Source organism: Lepisosteus oculatus, chromosome 7 (genome assembly GCF_040954835.1).
Source record: "Lepisosteus oculatus isolate fLepOcu1 chromosome 7, fLepOcu1.hap2, whole genome shotgun sequence".
In the NCBI taxonomy this organism is placed as follows: Eukaryota; Metazoa; Chordata; class Actinopteri; order Semionotiformes; family Lepisosteidae; genus Lepisosteus; species Lepisosteus oculatus.
The window spans coordinates 27,601,284-27,626,273 of NC_090702.1; the positions used below are offsets into that span (position 1 = coordinate 27,601,284).

General features: G+C 35.6%; 1 protein-coding gene across 2 annotated transcripts in view; it reads left to right on the plus strand.

Moving 5' to 3' along the window:
- Positions 1–24,990, plus strand: part of tafa2 (TAFA chemokine like family member 2) — a 122,040-nt gene that overhangs the window by 68,786 nt on the left and 28,264 nt on the right. For both annotated transcript variants that reach the window (XM_015352952.2, XM_015352953.2), the window contains one exon: positions 10,824–10,930. In XM_015352952.2, the coding sequence (XP_015208438.1) occupies positions 10,825–10,930 (106 nt within the window). In that variant the 5' untranslated portion in view covers position 10,824. The remainder of the gene's footprint in view (positions 1–10,823; positions 10,931–24,990) is intronic.

The window sequence follows — 24,990 nt, forward strand, 5'->3', positions numbered from 1 at the left end:
TCCTGAGTTACAGTAATTAAGCAATTAACATCCCATCCCCATCATGTTGAGGATCATGGATAAATGGCCAAGTTGCCCATTATTTGAGAAGAGATCTCAATGACTCTGAGAAAGAGGTGATTGTTGGGACACATTTGGTAGTAGTTTTAGTGATGAAGACTGTTCAGCTTGCTGATGTTTTATGAGGAACAGTGGCTAAGGTGATATTGGCATGGAAGTCTAAGAGAAAGATATCACCTACTAGGAGCAACTGAGAATTAAACACATTCTCCTTGACTGTGATGCCCATGCATTGGTTCAAGATAAGCAACAGACAAGCAACTCTAAATCAGCTGACTGCAAATGTCAACCTGACAAGGCATGAGCAGACAATTTAATCAAGTACAGTCCATCGGGGACTTCAGAGCGATGGATACTATGGTTGGCTTGCAGTGCCCCTTACTACACCTAAAAATATACTTTTGCTACTGAAGTGGTGCAAAGAACACAGGCAGAGGTCTGCTGAGCAGTGGAAAAAAGTCATATGATCAGATGAGTCATCTTTCACCTGGTACCAAACAAGCAGATGAGTATACTGTATGTGTGGCACATGCCAGAGGAAACCTACAGGCTCAAGTGCCTGTTTCCTACAGTGACAGGTTCTTGTGGAACTGTTATGGTGTGGGGTGCATTTTTATGCCATGGTTTAGGTCCACTCAAGTCCTTAGAGGGCAAGGTAAATATCAGTAAATACAATGCCATTCTAAGTGATCATGTTCATCCTATGGTGAAGAATTTCTGTCCTGATGGGAGTGGAAACTTCCAGGATGACAATGCCCCCATCCAAGTAACACATTTTAAGTTTCAAGTGTCAACTTTATATTTTATTGTCATATGTACCTGAATACAATGAAATGCTTTCTTAGTTATTTCCACACATAACAAATGACAACATACATTTTTGGAGACAAGAACATAAGATAATAGAAGGTGTGCCAACAACATAGTGGAAAATAGCAGTGAGAAATATAAACAGCGGCAGTATGCTTAAGCTTACACTTAGCAGTAACATGACGGTAGTAGGGAATACAATAGGAGCAGTATACTGTACATTAAAAAGCGGTAGTATCCATTAGAATATATACTAATAGAATACTAATAATAAATAGTATACTATTACTAATGAATACTATAGTATAGTATACTATACTATATATATATACTAATATACAAAATATATATGACTATTATATACATATAGTATACATTATACTCTTGAACATGAAAAATAGGGTAAAAAATGGGCTTGGTTAGAAAGAGGTGAGATTACAAGTCCCTCTACTGTGATATTTTCAACACAAGGTGGAGGGATTATATTTAAAACCGGCATGGTGAAATGTAAAACAAGATATGCCCTTTGGCAGAGAACAAAGCTGTTAATAAAACAAAAGTGCTTAACTAACAGAGATTAAACTGTAGAAACATCAGACGGATGAAATTAAATTTGCAGCAGATGTACCATCATTTTTTCCATCTTTCCACAGAAGAACATTTCAACTTTAATGTCACGTCTCCAATTCAAATGTAAACTAAAACATATGTCAAATGTTAACACATGCTTTGAACAGTAGGAGTAATAGTCATCCTTATGGAAACAAATGTCCTTCAGAGTTCCTCTCACTGGTTTACCTTTATGAGTGCTCCTAGAAAAGAGTAGATTCACTGTACAAATGTAAAGAACCTCTTTACTTGGCCACCGTGCATTCTTAATGTGAAAACTGTCGCCAGTGGAAAAGTAGATAAAAATGTATTACATGTCATAAAAAATAGCCAAAGTGTGGTTAAAATGACTAAAAGTGTATCATAATGTTCTATGTTCATACTTATTCTGTCAAATCCTTCATCATACACTCAAGGTTCTTTCAATCATAAAGTTACAGTATGTAGCAGATACAGTGCAGAAATCCTACAGAAAATGTAACTTTGCACAACTAACATGTCAGCTTTTTGAAGCATATCCTGATATTGTAAATTGAACTGACTAGCCTTACAACAGATCTGGCTTTAACTTTCGTGGTATGGGTAAAAGTACTTCTCAAAAGCAAAGTATTTCATTTCATCAAACTGCCTCTGGATCCCCTTATACTGTAGATCCCATCATGTTGATTAGTAAAGGTTAACATTCTGTAGCTGACATTCAACTCTGAAAGGGAGCATTACTTGCCAACTGTCAGATATTTCCTCTATTATGCACATCTTTATTCTTGTCTCAGCTTGAAAGTTTGCTGATCCTTCCAAATGTAAATCTGTGCTCTAGGGGTGAAATAGGCTTTTGCCACCTAACTCAAAACTGAAGGACATTTTATTTTGTCTTAGTATAGATAAAGAAAAGTTTCTGAATTTAGAACTTACCCTTAGAGCAGAAAAATGAATTAAACATTTTCTACACAGCTGCTGTGATTATATCTTATTTTAATAGTATTACCATGATACTTTGTTTCCCTATGTTTATTGAAGTGCAAATATTGCAATAAAAATAAGAACCCTTTTTTTGCTAAAAATAATCTTTTTACATTTAAGCCCCTTGTTTCATTTATTGATACACAACAGCTTGATAGTAATGTATCGAAGCATGGTATACAGTACGCTGAGTGTTTTCTACCCAAAATTGTATATTTAGTTTACATTTTTTATCATATAACCAAATGTCAAAAGAAACATATCTACTTACTGTATAATGTCAACAAATTCAGTTATTATCAGGAAAATGATCATTTCTGGAGAACATTCACTTAAAAGTTATTGAAAAGATGCAACGTGCAAAACTTCATCAAGCTGAATAACATCAGTCATCAATAGTGGGTATACTGTGACCTTACAGGCTGGTCTGTAGTGGCCACTTTTGGTAGCAATAAATCTTTGATGGATGCTGTTACATTCAACAAATTCAATCACAAGTTTTAACTGTGTCCAATCAACTCTCTCATTAGTTAAGTGACATAGTGCTTATGTAATAGTTAATGTTACTGAAATGCATCACAGTTATGAATGTGAATATCATCTAATTAAAGTGACACTTAAACATTTAATTAGTATCACATAATCTTATTCTTTATTTTTCATATATATAGAACGCTAGATTTCTATGATGCTCAGTTACATTGCAATCATTTCAATGAATAATAGGCTATAACATGATTTGCCAGTGTTGCTTATTTAAATGCAAACTTTTATTATTATAATGTATGTGGAATACCATTGACAGTGGGGCAGTCCACCTGCAGAATGTATTTCTTGAATTAATTTCTGAAGTGCCATACATAATGTTTGTAGCTCTATAGTTGAATATTGGAGACTGTACTGTATGTAGATCACATTGAATATCAAGTTGAAATCTCTTATCAAAAATCATATCAGATATAGACGTCTTCAAGCCACCACTTTTCTGAATAATATATAAGATGTGATTTTTAATAAGAATGAGCTGCAGTATAGCACAGTTTTAGGATTATGATCACTGATTTCCGAGTTATTTTCTATATCCATGTTACAGTACATAGCATTTACATACGTATGTCAATAATATGCTTCTCTTAAGATTATTCAGAATTCAACAAAAATATCTCAGAAGTAATTTTGATTTAGTATTCCAAAATACTTGGGGATGTGAGGATTATAGCTCTGTGCATTTATATGCATTTAGAATAATAAACTAAAAAAGTACAACAAGTGTCTCCATATATACATTGGTGTATAATACAGTGGCTTGAAAATCATTCTATTGAAATTAATCACTAGTATTATTAAGTTATTTCAGATTTTTTCTTTTTATTGTTTTTTACTTTATTAGATGCAAGACTCAGTCTTAATATGATCAAAACAACCAATGTAGATAATCAGTCTACATTGATGCAGGACAGCTCTTTGATTTATCTGTTATTAAAACAATATGGACCTTTTTCTGTCTGCACTAATCACAGCATTCATTATGCATGTATCTGTGAGGCATATTCCATGATAGAAAAACATGTATTAAACATAAAACCATATAGTCACACACAAAATTAAGGCATGCTAAAAGCTTTCCATTTTATTTTCCATGCAAAGGAAAAATACAGTATATATTTATGCATACAATTTATGTATAGAAATGTTTCCATGCAATGTGGCTTCCCCCTGCTGTGCAGCAATATGGGAATATTACTACCATTTAATGAGTACAGCCTTTCCTGTGCCACAGAAGTCTTACTGTATGTGTAATTAGGATATTTCTATTTTTGGGAGTTTTTATATGAACATTAGGACTGTGATTGGATGCTGTTGTTTTTAGAAAACAATCTCCCTAACTTTGAGTTAAAAACTCAAAACAATATTTCACTAGGAATAACAACATCCAAGAAATAAGTGTACTGAAAAGATTATGGAGTATTTTAGTCATAATTTGGCTTAACCTGCTTAGCTGAGGACTAACCTCTTGGACTCCTGTACATACTTCATGATCATCTGAAAAACCCAATTGGAGCTACTGTATGTATTTGAACATTACTAAAGAGAGCTTGCTATACTGTAGGTTTTAAGGAACTAGGAGTTCCTGAGTAAAGAATCCCTCAGTTTAAAATTACCTCCTGTTTACTTTGTGGCAACTGGGATAGAGAGAGAGAGAGATTTAATCAAAGTTTCATTTCTATTTAGTTTATAAGGCATCTTACAGTCTCCTATGTAGACATTATTTAGGAGTCAAATACTTGGTAGCAGGCTAGGGATTTCTGGGTGATTTAGACAAAGGACTCTAAGACGCCTTGTCAGTAAACATGTAAATACAGTAACGTGTATGTTGTATGTTTATGTTGTGTGTAGAGTAGTGCGTGTCACTGTCACTGTCATGAAATATTTCTTTAAGTAAGTGTCTGAATTATTACACTATTCACCAAAGCTGCGCCAGGGAACAAAGAATTCACGTGCCTCTAACTACAACAACCACTCCGTACACCCATAGCAGAAATCTTCCACAAACCACAAGTTGGGGGTTATGAATATTTATTTTATTATTGACTAATCCCCTCGATCATTTTCTGATTTTCTCCATTTCTATAACCCTCCATTTTACAATATATTTTGTTAAGTAAATCATATTAATGATGATTCTCAGTAGTAATATTTATGTACTATTGAAATATAGATAATGAATATCTTTTCATTATAGATAATACCTTTTTGTATAGGAACAAGTAATAGGTTTATTCCATGCTGAAAAGAGAAGAAAGAAAACAAAGCGTTTCGGCCGTGGAGCCTTCTTCAGTTGTGAGAAAGACAGGGCAGTAAGCAAAGGTAATGTAGAAGAAAAACAAAAGCTGGGAGAGAGGAGAAGCGAGTTGTGGGAGCAGGGGACAGAAAGAGTGGCCAATCAGGAGGTATGAAGTCAGAATAGGTGAATATAGGTTTGAAATTAAACCTACAATGAATAGAGAGAATTTAGAAGAAAAGTAGTCTTTCGTTAAGAGAAGGGGGAAGGTGTGATCCTAGCTGCAGGATAATTTTAGTTTCTGTAGTCTTTCTGATGTATGAGTTCGGAAAACCATCTTTGAGAACACAGATGGATTACTGTGATCATGGCCATCAGAGGTGAAATGAGAAACAATGGGCTTGGAGAGATCTTTAATCTTCACAGCCCTAACATGTTCTCTGAAGTGGTCTCCCAGTCTCCTTCCTGTTTCTCCAATGTACAGTAGATGGCTGGGCATTTACTGCAAGAGATACAGTAAATAAGGTTGCTGGAGGTACAAGATGCCATCTGGGTGATCTGGAAATGTCCTGAGGGGCCTTGAATGAGTGGTGTTAGATATGTACTTGCAGGTGATACAGCGAGCTCTGTTGCAAGGGAAAGTTCCTGGTGTGGATGGTTGCTGAGGGCAGTCAAGGGAGTTGTGAACAAGAAGGTTATGCAGATTAAGTGGTCTGCGATATGAGATGATGGGGCGGTCAGAAAAGAGGGCCCCAATGGAGGGATCATCCTGTAGGATGGAAAAGTTGTCGTTAATAGTCCTGGGGATAGGAAGTGTGTTGGGGTGGGAGGAAAGCACCAAAGGAATGAGGTTGTTTATATTGTAACGCATAAGTGACTGTTCATTGTAATTAAAATGACTTAAATTCTATCATGTTGTGATATTTAGAAATATAAATTTGTTTGGTGCGAGTGAAGTTTTATTTAATCTCTGACCCAGGGAAACGTTTTATTTTTTCAAAGAAATGTTTGTTAAAAAAAGTAATGGCTCCAGCTGGATTCTGGCTTGTGTTGTGGTACATGAATATAATTATATTGTTATTAATTTCTTTATTAATTTCTAGATACGTGATTCCATATTATATTCCCTTTTAAGCAAATTCTAAAAGTATGCTTGTTGACTCACGTTAGTTAAAGACTTTGATGCTTAAAATGTTTAGGGAGAAATGGAATACTGGTGTGTATTTTTTCTTTAAAGTACCGAGACCAGCCTTATACTGTATGTTTATGTTCCAAAATTAATATCGTTTATGGCCTTCACACGCGTTACAGTATGCTCCTATTCTTTTTATGCTCAGCTACTTAGATTTCCCTTCAGTGGTAAAATTCCATATAAATATTCAATACTTAAACGGGCACAGTGAAGACATTAAATATACATATACATACTGTATACAGTACAGTTTGCATAGAGTAATATGTTTATGTTCCTAAATCAATCTCTTTTATGAGCATGTGAAAGGCATGGTGAATCGGAGATTCTCAAAAATTACTGTACTTTGCATGATTGGAAACAAATGCGTGATTGCGAAATGCTGTGGTGTTACTTTTACAAAGACGGTCAATGAAAAAAGAATGTGAACCAGGGCAATACTTTGAGTTTACAGCTTGTCCAAGGTCATTCATTATTAATACTATTAGTAAAATCTTCGTTAAAGACTTTGATGGTGACAGCTCAAACATGAGAAGTTCTGCTTTATTAGCTCCACCTTGCGGAAATTCCAGATACTATTATTTTACTTGAGGTACTATACGAGAATTTACGGTAACTCGCGGTAGACTGCGTAAAGCGCACCGCAAAATAATGCAGTATCGCCCGCTTGTTTTGAATGGCTGCATCTGTATGACATCTGAACTCTATGGTCATGTGATGTTTCAAACTAATCAGAGATTATTTTTCCAAGTCATGTTATACATATAAATGGTACGTCACCATTAATTTTCCTAGTTATCTAGTTTGTCTTAGTGTTCCATTATATGAAACTCCTGCCTCACCGTTAAACTCTTTTGCTTTGTCTATTTTCCTTTACTTCCTGTCTTCTATCTTTTCCCTTTGACTACATTTTCCTGTATACATAACTCCCCTTCTTTTAATATTGTCTTTAAAATTACCCCACATACTGTAGTAAAAATGTCTGACATTTTTCCCAGTCCATATTTTAAAGACATTTTTTTCTATATTAATGGGATTAGGCTTGGACCTTCAAAATATGTGTATATTGTGTTTTAATCCTGATAATATTTTGTACTAGGGAATCCATTGTACTTACACAAGTGTGCTATTTAACTAAGGTTCACACATTAGAAAGCTACTGTAGGAATATACTGTTTATACATTATTTATTAAGCCCAGGATAGCCCAGGGTACATTTCCCTGTTAATCATGATTACTAGTTAACTATACTAAAAATCCACATTAGTACAGCATGCTAATTTTACTGACCTTGGTAGCATACAGTATGCCATACGGGCATTCTTTGTGATTCTTATCTATGAGATCAATGCAACCAATCTTCAGGTTTTTGAGGTGTTTGCCTAGCTGCAGGTGGGCTAAGGTAAACATGTACAGTATGATGAAAGGCTATCTGATTACAGTAAAACTTCATTATAAGGACCCTGACATAATGGAATTTGGTTAGATTTGTGGTCCAAATCTAATTTGTTTAAAAAAATACTCTGGTCTATTTTTGGACATATCGGTCTATGATTGTTGAAAGCGATGGTCCATATGAAGTTGTCTACTTGGTTCCCAACAATTTTCTCCCTTCACATTTAAGTTCTATATACTGCACTTTGGCACTGTACTGGATATTAACCATATGTTTCATAATGTAAGAATTATAAATAGTACTGTCAAGTTATGTCATACTGTATATTAATTCGGTTTAATGTGAAGAATTACTGTACATTTGTATTGTACACGTAAACTGTATTATCACAAAACGTAATGTCTTAACATACATGTTGGCTGCAAGTCAGCCATTTTCACACATTAAATGCATAAATGCATTACATAAAATACAGTGTAAAAGTAAGAAAAAATGCAATATGAAAATGTTATAGCAATTTTCATTTGACAAACTTTATAAATTTTACACCTGGATTACTTTATACAGTACAGAAATGAAAAACAGTAAAATTGCATACAGTGTGCACGGTGCATATTATTAAAATAGTGCAAGAGACTGTTACTAGATACACTGAGAAGCCATGCAATTTACTTTAAATGACTGAATGTGCTGCATTCTGTATTAACACTGAAATCTATTTATAATTAAGAAAATATTAAAGAATAATAAAAATATGGTCACATTTGATTTTTCATTCATAGGCTCATTAAGCCATAATGAAGGGTAAACATTTTACAGCCATTTAGCATAGGATAAATACAGAGGCAGGGGAGAGAGGTGCAACTTATTTGTTTAAAAAAGCATTACATTGGTAATGACAATAAATGGTGCAGAATGCATTTTAAGTATATTAACTTTGACAGGTGCAACTAATCCAACTGATAAGACGCAGCATTTTGAACATTAGATCAATTCTCAGTTTCGTACAGTATATGCTGTGTTCCTTTAGAGTTTAGTGCAACTTTAGACTGAGTACAGTCACCCTCTGAACTTTGAAATAGGCAGTGGGAAATATGTTTCAGGTTAGGGAAACTTATTTGTTAACACTCCCTCCACATAGACTGATTCCAGGCTTAGATTATTATTATTATATTATGATAACCAGTCTTCAGTGTGGGAGAACATTTTTATATGGGACTCTCAAGTTTTTCCTTAATGTCTTAATATGGCATTATTAAAGGGGAAGTTCTTGATGGCACAGAAATGTTTAATTTCCTTTACATTTATTCCCGCCTACAGATTAGAAGTTTTGGAACAAGCAAAAGGTTTATTCCATGCTAAAAACATAAGAAAGAATACACAACGTTTTGGCAGTGGAGCTTTCTTCGGGTGTGATCTTATTGAGATTAGTAGTTTTGCCTTCACATGTGTCCTGAAATTCAGTATAGTGAAGCAAGAAAAGTTAAACGCTCCAATTCAAAGCCCAGTTGACCTGCCAGCACAATATAGGGTGACACTGGTTTAGTGTTTATTGGTGCTGCCTCTCAACTCTTGGATTTCATTTGGAACTACAGTACTTTGCTTTCTTTATGGATTTTGCATGTTCTCCCTGTGATCTCTAGGAAATTTCTCTGTATGCTCTGCTTCCCACTAGAGTTTCTTCCAGTAGAAAACACAATCTGAAGTCTGTTGGTTTATCTGTCAACATAAAATCATTACTGGAATAATGTAATTCTTCACGCCATAACAACATAAAATATTACATACTGTACAATGTATATTTTTTGTTACACAAGTGGTATGTTTAAAAGGCCTACCTGTTTGACTTCCAATAATACTAAGATGATATTTTTAATCAAAAGACACTGGATTATTCAAAAGTGAAATGATAGATTGCAAAGAATGTTTTGGGATTTTATTGTGCCAACTTTTAGATTATTTTTTTCTTAAAGACAATTTAAACAATGATTAATATGAAAACATATTGCAATAGCAGGAGTCTTTAATGACTATATCTTTAAACCTTTCATTGTTACCCACACAATCTATTATAAAAGTGGTTCAAACCTACTGGGCAGAGTGTTAAGTAGCCCAGGGCTCCCCTTAGGGAATATGACCAGATATTTTCCATTTCACAGCAACATCCTGCAGAATACTGATAAGGATCTGATATAATTCCCCCCAGCTATGTCCCTAGACAGCCTGCGAGTTACGTCTGGACTCAAGCAGCATGTCCAGCCCCATGAAGCTGAGATTAATATATTGCAATATTCCAGCAAGGAGCAGTTCGGGATCAAAAATACAGATTCTTATTTGGCTGACCTCTGAACAACTGTGCATCAGCTCTGTAGGACATCTTGTGATAATTAAAAAAATCTTGACATTACATTAAATATCATCATGCTTAACTAAAGACAAAACATCAAATAATGTGTATTAAAAATGATTTGAAAAGATATTCAAAGCTATGCATTCTTACAAATATTTGAATACATGTTTGTCAGAATTCAAAAGTAGAACAGGATATGTTTTCCAACAATCTTGATCCAGATCTAAATTTGCTTTATTTTCTAGTCTGAAAGTATGTGTAAAAGTTTAAGAGTGTAAATCTAGCATAAGACAATAATTAAAGAGGTATAGTTAAAGCACATGAAATTACTATTTTGTCCCAAGAAAATCTCAGAAAATCGGTTGGCGTTTGACATTAGTAAAAGTGAAACAAATTTTACACTGGAAGTAATTGCTTTGGAAGTGATCAATTTACAAAATACTAATGTTGCTTAAATTTGAATATAATTTACTTCTGGTTACTTATGGGAGATGCCTGCCTGTATTAGTCTATTATTTAGGTAAACATATTGAGAAAAACAGTATACTATGAAGTCTTCTCATTCAAGATACAATTTTCAGATCTTGAAATGGTTTATATTGATTCTTCCTTTAAAACTAAAAGTAATGGTACATATGTTTTCTTTTTTAATCTGTTTTCCTAGGATGAGTAATAGATATACACAGAAAGCAACAAAAGGGAAACTACTTCTAATTATCTACATGATATCCCTTTGGGGGAAATCGGTGTCAGCAGCAGGCCACCATAAAGGTAAGTAGTGTTGTTTAAAAATGTGAGCACAAAATTTCACTTAATAGGTAGTTCCTAATAGTCTGTTTTTTTCTTTTCCTTCATTTTTCATGTATTTCAAGTACTTGTTTTGGTTTGGGTCCTTGGTGATTATCTTTGTGCTTCAGTATTCTTACTCAAAGCCATTGTAAAAACACTTTAAAGGACACAAAGGTAATTCACTAAGGGTTTCACAGCTAAGTATTGTTGCTTTTGGTAGCAATTAATGAGGAGAATTTAGATTCAAGGTACTGCATGTAAAATGCATAAAATTAACTTATGAAATCTATATGTATTCCAGAAATAATTTATATCCTGCCACTTGCCAGCTGGTGTTAGAACTCTCAAGGCAGGTGCTTTTCTGTTTGGATGAGACGTTGTTGACTTAGGGGGGCTATTCTCATCTTGTATTAAAAAAACATTTACTGAAGAGGTACAGTACCTGTTGGTCTGGGATATTTCTTATGTGCTTGTTTTATCCATGAAATTAAATTCTTCTGTTTGTTCCTGGCTTGTATTGTGAAAAGGAACAGTTGACCTGATTATTCACGTCTTTGTAGAAGTGCGAAAAATGTCTTTAAAAATGGGATTGTAAGATTGAGTTGAGATGAATAATAATTGGATGATTCAAACTGTTAGATTAAAAGAAGGAATAGTAATATCCTCATGAGGCCTGACATGTTTTCACAGTTTTATAAAGTTTAAGTGAAATTTTAGGCTGTGTTTTTTTTTAATTGCCATATTGAAGGGGGAAGGGGAATGTAGAACCTGTTAGAAATGTTGCACTATACACTGCAGCTGTCATTTCAGACAGTATATGATAAAAATGTCTAGTTCTACCTTGGTACAACATTTATTATATTCATTTTATATAACTTAAAATATAAATATTAACATAACATATTCTAATATATCTAATATATTATCTCATATTTATAAGCTTTTATGATTTATAAATCATAAGGTAAATCAATGTTTAAAATAAAGTAATAAGATACCATAACAGGACTTATAATGTAGCTTACACGCACCTTACAGTGAGAGTGGTACAACAACCCTGGGTCTGTCAGAAACTGGGGGACGGGCCCTTTGGCATAACAGGTTTGATAACTCTTGGGGCTGTAAGACTCCATAGGTACTGTATCCATGAAATTGGACAGAAACACATATTTGATTTTTTTTATGTGTGTATGCACAGAAAACTTGATTTGTTTTCCCAGCAGCCATGTCACCCTGCAATACACAACTGGCAACCCACTGAAGCTAAGCAGGTGTGAACCTGGTCAGTACCTGGATGGGAGACCTCCTGGGAAAAACTAAGGTTGCTGCTGGAAGAGGTGTTAGTGGGACCGGCAGAAGGTGCTCACCCTCTGGCCTATGTGGGTCTTAATGCCCCAGTATAGTGATGGGGACACTATACTGTAAGAAGGCACCCTCCTGAGATGTAAAATCAGGGGTGGATTAACGAACAGGCTAGCATAGGCTGTAGCCTAGGGGCCCTGGATTAATTTTAAATTGACCTGTGGGCCCCCATTAGTCCATAAAAATGTTGAATCATTTGTGAACTAATGATTGGTTAGATTCAGTGGGTTTGCAGTTCAAATTTATTTTGGCGGATTCATTGGGTGATCTCAAGAAAATGTGCAATAGAAAATATGATAGTGTGGCGCATAAACTTAAAGCATGGCAGTTAAAAGAGCAGTGTGAGCAGAATCTACTTAAAAACATCCCCAGATTGACTGGTTATTTCAAGTTTGCCGAGCCGGACCCCTGTCCTGAGTTTACGGCTAACATTACAACCAGTGCTACAGCAACCGCGGTTGAAAAGTTAGCTGCAGCTAGCCTGGGTGCAAACTATATCAACGCCGATCATGAGGATGAGTAAGCTCTCGCAACGGAATCAAAGGAACACAAGTCAGAGGCAGAGCCATCCGAAACACTACCACCATCTGCCACCATCTCCACAAGCCCAATTAGTCATCACAATGGCTGTTGCACCTGCTGCCATGGAGCTACCTGCTTCCTATAACTCGGACCCAGCATGCTGGGGTAAAATAGTTTAACAGAAGGCTAGATTGGGCCCGAAATCGTGTCAAAACTGAGACGCGGATGTTGCAGCATCGGAAAGACAACATAAACACCAAAAGAGGAATTTCTCTAAAACCCTCTTCAAAAGAGAACTCAGAAATGGCAAGTGTATGTCAAGAGAATGGCTACTGTATTCCCCTTCGAAAGACGCAGTTCACATGTAAATTATTTGGGGACAGTGATAATCAGTCCGGACTAACCGTAGGCTATACTGACTTGAAAAATGCCGCCACACGCTTGGCTGAACACGGAGTGTTAGAGAGCCATAGAAAGGCTATGATTGCATACATTATGTGCTGTGCTGATAATGGTCTAATAGATTCAGAACTAAAAAGACAGTTTGACAATGAATATGAGTATTGGACTAACGTCTTGAAAAGGGTGGTTGCAGTTGCCTTTTAGGGGACACAGCGAAACGTTCGGGCGCCCTGACAACGGGAACTTCATGGGTGTCCTCAATGTTATCAGCGAGTTTGATCCCTTGAAAGCCTAAATAGAAAAATATCTAATTGTCGATGCAGCGTATTGACTGATTTGAGACAGGGTGGTCACTGGCCTCTGCTGTGCTGATCTTGTTGTTGTGTATCATCGGTTTCAAAGCAAGCGTGCATATGATTTCTGTTGTCAGCCCGCAGATTGGCTGTTAATCTGATTTATTGGTTGCACTGTTGTACTTACATTACAGCCTTTTGTAGTTTGTGTGTATTTGGGCTTCCTGTGTACCTGTGTGTTCCTTGCATGTGCTGCATTACATTTCGTTTGAATCGGCGGTATCAGGCTCTTACTCCGAACATGTCACTGAATTATTACAGTATTTTATCTCGCTTCTTTCTGGTATCGGGATGGGGGGAGCTACACAACGTGTAGCCTAGGGGCCTCTGATCACCTTAATCCACCACTGCATAAAACTAAGGTCCTGACTCTCTGTGGTCATTAAAAATCCCAGGGTGTGTTTTGAAAAGAGTAGGAGTGTAACTCTGGTGTCCTGGCCAAATTTTCCATGGGCCCTTACCAATGATGGCCTCCTAATAATCCCCATCTATGAATTGGCTTCATCACTCTGTTCTGTTCACCACTAATACAGATGCAGCCATTCAAACTGTGCGGTACAAACCCGTACCACGGTACGTGATTGACTGGCCAAAATGACCAACAGGGGCACTCGTGGTGCATTGGTCGTTAGTGAAAAGATTTAATAATTTAATCTCTTTACTGTGCGCATTTTAATCCGCTTAGTATTGACTTTTTATATGGAATTTTACAACTAAAGGGCAATTTTAGTAGCTGAGCATAAAAAGAAGAGGAGCATAAAGCATCTAATGGCCATAAATTATATTAATTTAAGAACATAAATATATTATGTACTGTATATGCCTGGTATTGGTATTTTAAAGAAAAAATACACACCAGCATTCCGCTTTCTCCCTAAACATTTTAAGCATCAAAGTCTTACATGTGATTATTTTGGAAATGTTTTTACATGCTCCTTCTGACCATATTAAGTTTATATACTTTGTGAAAAGTGATAGTCTTTTAACCTCTTCTGTGAATTTGCTCATTATCGGATTAAACAAAAGCATACTTTTAAGAATTTGATTAACAGGGAATATAATATGGAATGGCGTATATCTAAACAAATTAATAACGGTATAATTATATACATATACTGTAGCACAAACTATACTAGTACTATAAGACTTTCTATTGATATGTGTACGGCTGTTTCACTACTTTCCATGTGACTGTCTGTGGTATGATGGCTAAAGCATCTACCTTATATGTCTGAGGTCTGCAGTTCAAACCCTGCAGTCACCATGAGTTTTCTTTTAACAAATTAACATTTTTAGAAAAACTAAAATAGCAAATATTATGGACATTACATTATTGACATTTTTTATATTTCTAAATATCACAACATGTTTGAAGTTAAGTCATTTAGTAATAACAATGAATTATTTCAAACTGCTACTGATATTATTACTGATAATAAATATTATTGACACTATATTGAATTTGTTGGTATTTCTAAATATCACAAAATGCATTTTAAAGACCTCGACTTAAGCCTCTACATAAAACTATCAGTGAGATAATTCTCTTTTTGTAAACCACAGGTTTTTCACCGATGCATAATTACGCACTAACAGGAAACACTGGGGGAATGCTGTGTACACACGTTCACAACACGAGAAATATTGCTCAATACGGCTTTGTGAGATAAGAACCATAGGAAGCAGAACAGCGCAGTCTCCAATTACCCAGACTGTAAACATGGGAATAAAGCTTTGTTTGATTTCTGAAACCCTTTCTTTATTTCCTGTTTTCATTCAGCAGGAAAATTCATTTTCTTTACTCAACAACTTTTTAAAAACAGCACCCAATGATGTTCAAATCACAGAAGACTGACACAGCTACAGTATATTCGGCTAGTGTGTATTGTCGGTTTAGGGTTCTGTAGCATTCCAGTTTACGTTGTGTTTGTACTTGCAAGAATAGTGATTACAAACGCTATAAAGCATTCTTGCTTTATACTGTCCAGATGAGTAATCTTGCTTTTATAAAATATACAGACTTTTTCATGTTTAATGTGTAAGATGCTGTAATACAGTTTAAAATGATTAAAAGTCTAAACAGTATCAAGCTAAATTCTTATCTCTATTAATATAACTATCAAGTGGTATTAAATAAATACAACTTTTTTTGTATAGATTACACTTTTCTAAAAGTTATTTTAAAAATAAAAAGGATTACAATCTAACCTTTCCATGTTTGATCCCAAGAGGAAGTACAATGCACTCCTGCTTTGTTTAATGATGGTATAAAAAATAAATCAAAATGGTAAGAAAGCTATGCTTAAAGTTAATTACGATGCTTAGAAGACAAAGATAACGATTTCCGTTGCATTGTCAGATTGTGAATCAATAAAGGCATTTAATTAAAAACGTGTTTGCGATTTGACATGTTCCTTGTAACTACACTGCTGTCAATATTGTAGCAATAGACAAAATGAAATGCCTGGAGTTTGTAATGTAGGGATTTCTATATGTCGTTATCTAGTGATTTCATTAGTGACAAAGGCTAAATCTTTGCTGCCACACACCCACATGCCTCAGGACAGTGAAGTCACTGCCTTTTATATGAATCCTTTCTTTGGAAACATTTTGACACTGCACTTAACAATCTTAGGAAGAACATAAAACAAGTCTGTTAGCCTGGTTTTTGCCTAAAAAAACATGCCCAAGAAAGTGTAGTAGCATTAATTAGCGAATGTGTTTTGCAGATGTAGGCATAGTACGTAATTCAGGCTTTATGAATAATTAATAACCCTAATTAATCGAATCCCAGGTGAATTCATAAAGCCTGAATTACGTACTATGCCTGCAAAACACCTGATCATCTACTCTAAAGATTTCAGTGCTTTGTCTAATCGCAGTGGGGGCAGGGTGTGTGGGGACAGGTTTAGGCTGAAATTGAATTGGGGATCTGTATTCTTCACACCTTAAACATTTTCTCTGAAAGCATTTTCTTCCCTGTTTAGCTATCTTTTGCTGCCTACTGTATACATGCTTACACAGCTCCCTAGGTAAATTATCATACTTGACTGAGAAAGCTTTAGAGAACTTATTATCAACAAATTATAAATACGACGTTTATAATTGGCGACATTGGCGTTATTAATTTTTCACTTAAGTGTATGGAGGAGTGTCAGCTTTCAATGAGAGCAGACCCCCCCTCAGGCTGGGCAAACGAGAAATCAAAAATGAGATATAATGATGTGTTACTGTTAAAGTTAGACATTGCATGACTTTAAAAGCTATAAAAACAGGTTTCAATAGTTAATAACCACTTTTTATGTGCTAAAAACGGGTGGTTTTTCTTCTTCGTCATCAGATCTTTCTTGGAAAAATGTCTTTTATGTGTTGCAAAAAACTGACTTGCTTTAACAAAATATATTTTCAAATCCTTTCGCCTAGCAATCTATCTGAATGCCCAACTATCTGAGAAGCCCTCCATGACTACGCTCGTTATCGGAGTAAACAAAAGCATACTTTTAGAATTTGATTAGTAGGGAATATAATATTTATAATCTAATAGTAGTTCATATAATATATCAAGATATATAATCTTGTAGTATTTTCAGGTTCGGCGAGGACGGGTAAAGTGATTCAGACTACTTCTCGTGTCTAATCTTAAGTTAAGCAGAATTTGCGTGATAAGCACATTGTTTAATGAGGATGACATTACCCACGTTTATTATCACTGTATAACACTACTTAAGGTGGGTAGCCACATCAGCCTGTGTAGTCCGCAAAGGAACAAGTAATAGGTTTATTCCATGCTGAAAAGAGGTGTGAGGGTCTTCAGCTCAAAATGAAACGCTTGGAGTTTGTAAGGTAGGGTGCTCTGAACGAGTTAAAGTTTGATGCAGGAAAAATGTATTTCCCAGAAGCTATACTGATTCTCTCTGATGCAGTGCAGTTAAAAAATATCTCTGATGTGTTCCTAAATTAATATAATTTATGACCATCAGACACTTTATGCTCCTGTTCTTTTTTCAATGGATTGAACAGGGAGAGGCATTTCATGATGTACTTTTCACTGATGAAACAGCAGTGGCTCTGGAACAGTTTTCAACCATGTCCTTTTATAAAAAAGGGGAGATATGTGAACAAGCCAAAGCTAAAACATCCACTTAAGGTTCACGTCTGGGGGGTATATCTAGAAGAGACCCGGAACCACTTCTTATTTTCAAAGGAATAATGGATTGTGAATTCTTCAAGGAAGTCGTGGTCAAGCAGCATGCTGTCCCATACATCAGGGAGCACTTTGGATCAAGGCAACATTTCTTTCAGGACAACGATCCAAAACACACAGCAGCAAAAGTGAGGCTTAAAGCAGAGGGAGCGAACTGGGTGAAAACTCCAGCTGAACCCCCAGATTTAAATCCGATACAGATGGTATGGCATTTTCTGAAAGACTATATTCGGAAAATGGCTAAACCTAGCACAAAGCAAGAACTGATCAATGCGATTTACAAGTTCTGGGAGGAAGAACTGACAGAACAAAATTGCAACAATTTTATTAACAGGTTGTTTCATGTTCTTCCTAAGATTGTTGAGCTGAGGGGGGGCGGGCATTCAGGAATGTGAGTTCTGTGAGTCCGATTGTGAACAAATAAAAGCATTTTTATAGAAAACACGTTTGTGATTTTAATCAAGATGGGGGTAATGGGGACTCTCTATTATATTGTAGCACATTCACCTCGCACTGCGGCTGAAGAGTGCCCGGCTAGGGAACGGCTAGGCAGGACGGGAGTAGTAGTGGTCAGGGCGGGGACTAGGAGAGCCACTAACCCATTGCAAAATGGGCATACAGTTCGGTGAGATCGCCCGGATTATACATGTACCTCTGTTATACTTGTACCCAATCGCCACCCTATCCCTGTGTAGCTACCCAAATAGAACCCAGTGTGTTGCTCTTTCTGGTGCTTGTTCATTCTCTCTCATTTTCAGTCTGTCTTTTTCTCTGCTGGCCTTGTGTCTAATTTTTAGTTTAGCAGGATTTGTGCGATAAGCACATTGTTTAATGGGGATGACATTACCCATGTCTATTATCACTGTACAACACTTGAGTTGGAGTGTCTGTTAATAAAACAGAGCACCTTGCAATAAAACATACTGCAATACATTTACTTTGGTAGGTAGCCGCGTCAGCCTGCGTAGTCTGCAAGGGAACAAGTAATAGGTTTATTCCATGCTGAAAAGAGAACAGAGAAAATGCAATGTTTCAGCTGTGAAGCCTTCTTCAGGTGTGAGGGTCTTCAGCTCAAAATTAAACGCTTGGATTTTTAATGTAGGGCGCTCTGAACAAGTTAAACTTTGATGCAGGAAAAATGTATTTCCCAGAAGCTATACTGACTCTGATGCAGTGATCCGCTGGTCAGGTGACAGGGCTTGCCAGCGCGGTGATGTCACTGCCTTTCATATCAATAGGAGGGACCTGGTGCGTCAGTGTTGAGGGCAGATCTTACTGTAGCTCGACTGGCTGCTTCCCTGTTAAGTGATGTTGGAGGCTTGGGTTCAGTTCCCTTGTTAGAGCTGGGGAAAAGCAAAAGTGCTACATTATTAATACCATGTCACATTAACTAACTCTTAATAATTCCATGTCACATTATCTAACTCTTCAGTTTATTCCGCCAGACAGTACATGAATATAGTTATATCATTATTAATTTGTTTAGATACACAATTACATATTATATCCCTGTTAATCAAATTCTAAAAGTATGCTTTTTTATGCCGATAACGAGCAAATTTGCAGAAAAGGTTAAAAGACTATCACTTTTCACAAAGTATATAAACTTAATATGGTCAGTAGGAGCACGTAAAATGATTCCAAAATGACCACATGTAAGACTTTGTTGCTTTGATTTTTAGGGAGAAAATGGAATGCTGTTGTGTATTTTTTCTTTAAAATACCAATACCAGCCATATACAGTTTACATGATATTGTAACACAACAGGGGCTCAGGCGGGCCCCCTTGCCACATTAGGTCGGCCCCCCACTGTCGGGGGCTCGAACCCGGGACTCACGCGTCACTCTGCAGTGACGCAGCCCGGAGAGCCAAAGAGAGATCTCTCTACAGCCCAGTAGCTGTAGTCCTGCTATCACAGGGAAGGGCGGTGACGTCACCTGCTCTGGTATGCCGGCTCTTACACAGTGCCTGTCGGCCGTAAGTGTTACAATATGTTTATGTTCCTAAATTAATATTGTTAATGAACATGTGAAAGGCATAGTGAATCAGAGATTCTCAAAATTTACTTTGTGTGATTGGAAATGTATACATGATCGGATCAACTAAATGCTGTGGTGTTCATTTTTATCAATGAAAAAAGTATCTTCGTTTACAAAGATGGTTACAAAGTAAGTGGACCAGGGTAATACTTTGAGCTTACAGCTTGTCCAAGGTCATTCATTATTAATACTATTAGTAATATCTTCGGTAAAGAAAATATTTCTGCATAATTAAAATATTTATGGTAAAGGTGGTAGGTTATGTACTTTTGTCCAACTGAGAAATCTTGCTTTTATAAAATATACCAGCTTTTTAATATTAAATGATTAACATGCTGTAATACACAGTTTAAAATTAGAAGTCTAAAGAGTACACAACTTAAAATCTTAATTGGATAAAGATTGTCCCTCAACAGTGATCGGGATTCAAAACCGGGTGTTTTCTGGTGACAGCTCAAATACTGTACATGAGAGGTTAAGCTTTATTAGCCCCACCTGGCGGTTTTACAAGGTGATTCCGGATACTATTAACATAATCTAATTTGCATGCGGTATAATGCGGTATGACATGATATGATGCATCTAGATGTGACACGCCCACCGTGTTGTACTGTACCACAGCGTATCTCGCTCGTTTTGAATGGCTGCATCTGTAGCTGATGTGTGGTGAGCGTTCTGGCGTACTATGGCTGCTGTCGCATCATCCAGGTGGGGCTGCACATCAGTGGTGGTGGAGAGGAGTCCCCATTGCCTGTAAAGCACTTTGAGTGAAGTGCCTTTAGAAAGCTTTTTACACTGCTGACAAATAAAACATGGTTCATTGTCATATGAGGCTATTCCTCATAAATACAGGAAATGTTATTACTGATATTTGGGAGCTAAAACTCTTATTTTGAAGCTCCAATATTCTACTTTCAATTACATAAAATATGAAACAGTGAATTATTTGTTAACTAAATAAATGTTTTATTATTCCATCATGACCATATTTATTATGAAGGAAGCAATTTTTCAGAACGTTCATGTGTATATATAACTACTGGGTGAATGACTGAACTTGAAAAGATCATGTTTATCCCAGCATTTATAACATGCAAATATATATTTAAATTAGTACACATACTGTAGCTTTATCACATAGTTAATCTTTTAAAGGGATCAAAACTAAAATTGATCTCACCCAATTTATAATGTTTTCTCCCGAAAAAAATATTTCTGCTACTTTAAATAAATTTAAATTCAAAGGATGGATTCAGCATTGAATATGTCCAAAGAGAGAGTCAAATTTTCTTAGTGAATAAGATAATTTAAGTATGGAGGAGAAGAAAAAGAAATTTGATTATTGTGGTCAGCATAAAAATGAAGTATTTTGTAATGCATTTTGTATTACATTTGTTTCCACAATATTGTCCTGTATCAAGATTTCTTATGTGCAAAAGGATGAATAATTTGATATCTTTGGGATTCATTTTGTTTAGCTATATACAGTATACTGACACTCAAAGACTGACATGCCACATTTAATTTGCTGGGTTGTAGGAGAAGAATGAGTTAGATATTCCTTTTGTGCCAATCAGTGACAAAAAACAAAGCTACAGTATATGCAAATAAATACTGTGTTCTATGCTCTTAACATTACATAATGAACTAGGTTGTGGCAATGAATTCTGGTGCTAGACTTTTCAGAGAATGTTTGTACTTTTGGTATTGCATTTAGATTTTTTTAATCATACAAATGTTTACAGGTAAAAACAAACTTGTAAAATTAAAAATTACTGAATTCTGTAAATCAAAACATTTATTTAAATAGTAAAGATTTAAAAATATTTTGGAGATAGATCTGAATCAGTTACAATATTGTCCCGTAACCCATGTAGCACACATGAATTATTCATTATAACAATTTAAAATGCTCCGTGGTTTTATTTTATTGTGAGGCTAGTGTACCTGTTAATATAGTAAAATCAGCCTATTGTATCTAAACATCTAAAGCATCTAACACCCATCTGTCCATTTTCTAATGGCTTTTTGTAATTCAGGGTCACAAGGGAGCAGGAGCTTGCCCTGGCAAGGAATGGGTGCAAGGCAGGGTACACCCTGGACAAGTCCTCAAACCTGGGCCAATTTTTCCAGAAGCCAGTTAACCTACCAGTATGTTTTTGGACTGTGGGAGAAAACCAGAGCACTTGGAGGAAACTCTGGACACCCACAATAACACAGGGAAAACATACAAACTACGCAAAGATAGGCCCCCAGATCTGGAATTGAACCCAGGGCCCCAGCACTGCAAAGCAGCAATACTAATCACTGCGGCACTGTGCTGCCCACATCTAAAAGAAAAATATGATTCTCCTTAAATACGATATTCTTGGTATTCTACCAGTGTGTCAATAGAGAAATTAGTATAACTAAAAGTAATGCATATGTTCATGTCCTGATTTATTTATTACAAATAAGTAGTATTTCTCCTGGAAAATGTTTCATCATAATATAAAATATAAAAAGCAACCAAGGATATATCTAGAAAACACACTTCAATTAAAGACAATTTATTCAATATTTTGGTAGTGCATATGCCATAAAAGATAGAAGCATCCATCCTATCATTTGTTTCTTCCAATCAAAAAAGATTGAATATGATAGTGCCTTTTAAAGTGCATTTCATTTTAACTTCGGTTCTGCACATTAGGAGACATAGTCTGATCAGGGGAGTTAAAAAAATTCATCAAAAATGCATTGTCCATAGGATTTTACGGTGAAATATCATACTGATATAATTTTGAAGTGACCTTGAAAGTAAGGGTTAATATTTAAAGACCAGGATACTACATGTAAAATAGACCAATAGATTTGTAAGTGGTTAATTTATCAATCACATAAGACATTTTCAGCAATGAATGCAGGACATAATTCTTTACTCACCATTAGATGGTGTCAGTGATAGAATTTTCTGACCCAGTAAAATCATGTTAAATTACAATATGATAATGCCAATACATTTTTCATCTTTTGTTGTCTGCTGATGTACACAGGATTGAGTCAGATTAGTCTCTCAAAAAAGCACCACTATTTCCTGATGCAATTAAGTTTCTGTCTTGATAGAATATTGCCATATGTATTACATAAAATATTTTTCACAAATGTCTTCTGTATTATTGTCTGCAGCCTCTGTACGGTTCCTATGTTTTGTCCTATGTCACCTTTCCATAAATTACATCCTTAGTCCTGTCCATTACATTTGATAAGAAAAACTTATTGAAGCCTTTTATCTTGAAGGAAATCACATTCATCATCTGAAATATTTATTGACACAATAGAATCACTTCCTGGAAGTTATTATGCCACTTACCTTTTCTATATACTATAAAGAAAAAAATGTTTTACTTATTACCAACAGAGCCATTATTATTTGCACAGCTGGTCTCACATTTTACATTTCTTGTTTTGAGCAGCATACAGTAACTCTCATCATTATTAACTTGCAAAATTTAAAATGTCAATTATTTTGTCTCGGGCACAGATGTAAAACTTGTTAAGTTTTGTAAAGCCATAAAACAGGCATCACTTCAACACTAGTAGCCTAAATACAAGAGTGCGAGGAAAACTTTCTTCTTTCCACAGCCATGTACAGAGTTCCAACTTGTCTGGCTTGGTGAATTAAATGCTGCTTCCCCTCATTCTGACAATTTCAACCGCAATATTTCATCATCCGGTTTAATCATTTGATTCAGCCGGTAATGCATCTACAGGTGACAGCAGGTTTAACAGGTGGCAGGCACAACACTGGTGTTAGGGTAGCTATTACTAAAGACATGTCTGGAATGCTTGCAATTTCTTGGAATTCAATCTGATTTTCTTCATCTTCTTCCTCCTCTGGTTCCGGTTTTGTCCAGTATTTTGGGTCTCAGCAATTTTGAACCATTGTCTGTGGTAGTTCTAATGATCTTCCCTTGTATCTGGTACTCTGCATGGACGTCATTCAAGGTATCAGCCAAAACGTCAAACGTACAGTATGTGAGCCTTTTAGATTAGTAGAAGTCTTTTTAGTCTACTTTTGCGAGTAGATGGTTTCTCCAGACTATTGGAATCAATGTGGTGAGCCTTTATTCTGATCCACATCTAAGCCAATACATTCCACTTCACTCATAGCATAAATAAAAATTATTTTCATGTTTTAGCACTCTTGTTATTATTACATACAGTAGTTGTTGATATGACGGTTAAATTATGCAGCAGATTATGATTAAGGTCTTTAAATGCATGTAATTTAGCAACATTTAATAGATGAGACCTTTGAAGATGTAATTCGTCACTGCCTTGTCCACTGTGCTCTGTGATAGATATATGATGGGATTTTCCAGGTTGTCAATATTAACCTACTTGTTTGTTGAGCCAGAAGTGTGTGCTGATGCTTTCTCTTCTGAACATTTGACATCAAATTTGTGTACTTCTATAGCTGCATTCTCTGAAGAGATAATCATATTAAATATCCATTTAAACTTAAATTATCACTAATTTCTTAGAATTTCTGCAAGATATAAATTTGCGTCACTAGCTAGTTTAGCCACAGTAATGTTTGGGAGGCTTTGTTCCTTTACACATTATTTATGCCTTTTTGGCAGTAAAATGTATCAATGTATTCACATTTGTTAGTTTCAAAACCTGATCACATTCCTGTAAATACAATGAATCCTTAAATTATTTTTTCTGAAAAGCATCTATTTTTATTTAACAGTGTGACCTACAGTAAAAAAACAGTTCATTATAATAATAGCATACATTTATGAATTTGATAGTTATGTGTATTAAATGTATTAAGAGGGAGGTTTAATAAAGATTTAAGAGAGCATATCAGATTTGTAGTTGGTGCAAATGAGGATTCTATTTTGTTTCGAGTATGGCCATTGATGACCTGCAGTGTTCTTTACCATTTTCTATATGACTGTGATTTGTTCTTTTGTTTTCATTTTTGGCAGTAGAATTGTGTATATTGATTGATTATTTTTAAAAATCGGTAAGATCTCTTGTTAAGTAGTATGTCACCAAAGTAAGTAAATAGATCAGGCATGTGACTGTGCCCTACCCAATGAGAATCCTGGCCCATGCTATAGTCAGGATTGTGAAAAAAAAGACTAACACAGATGTTTCTGGTAAATGTA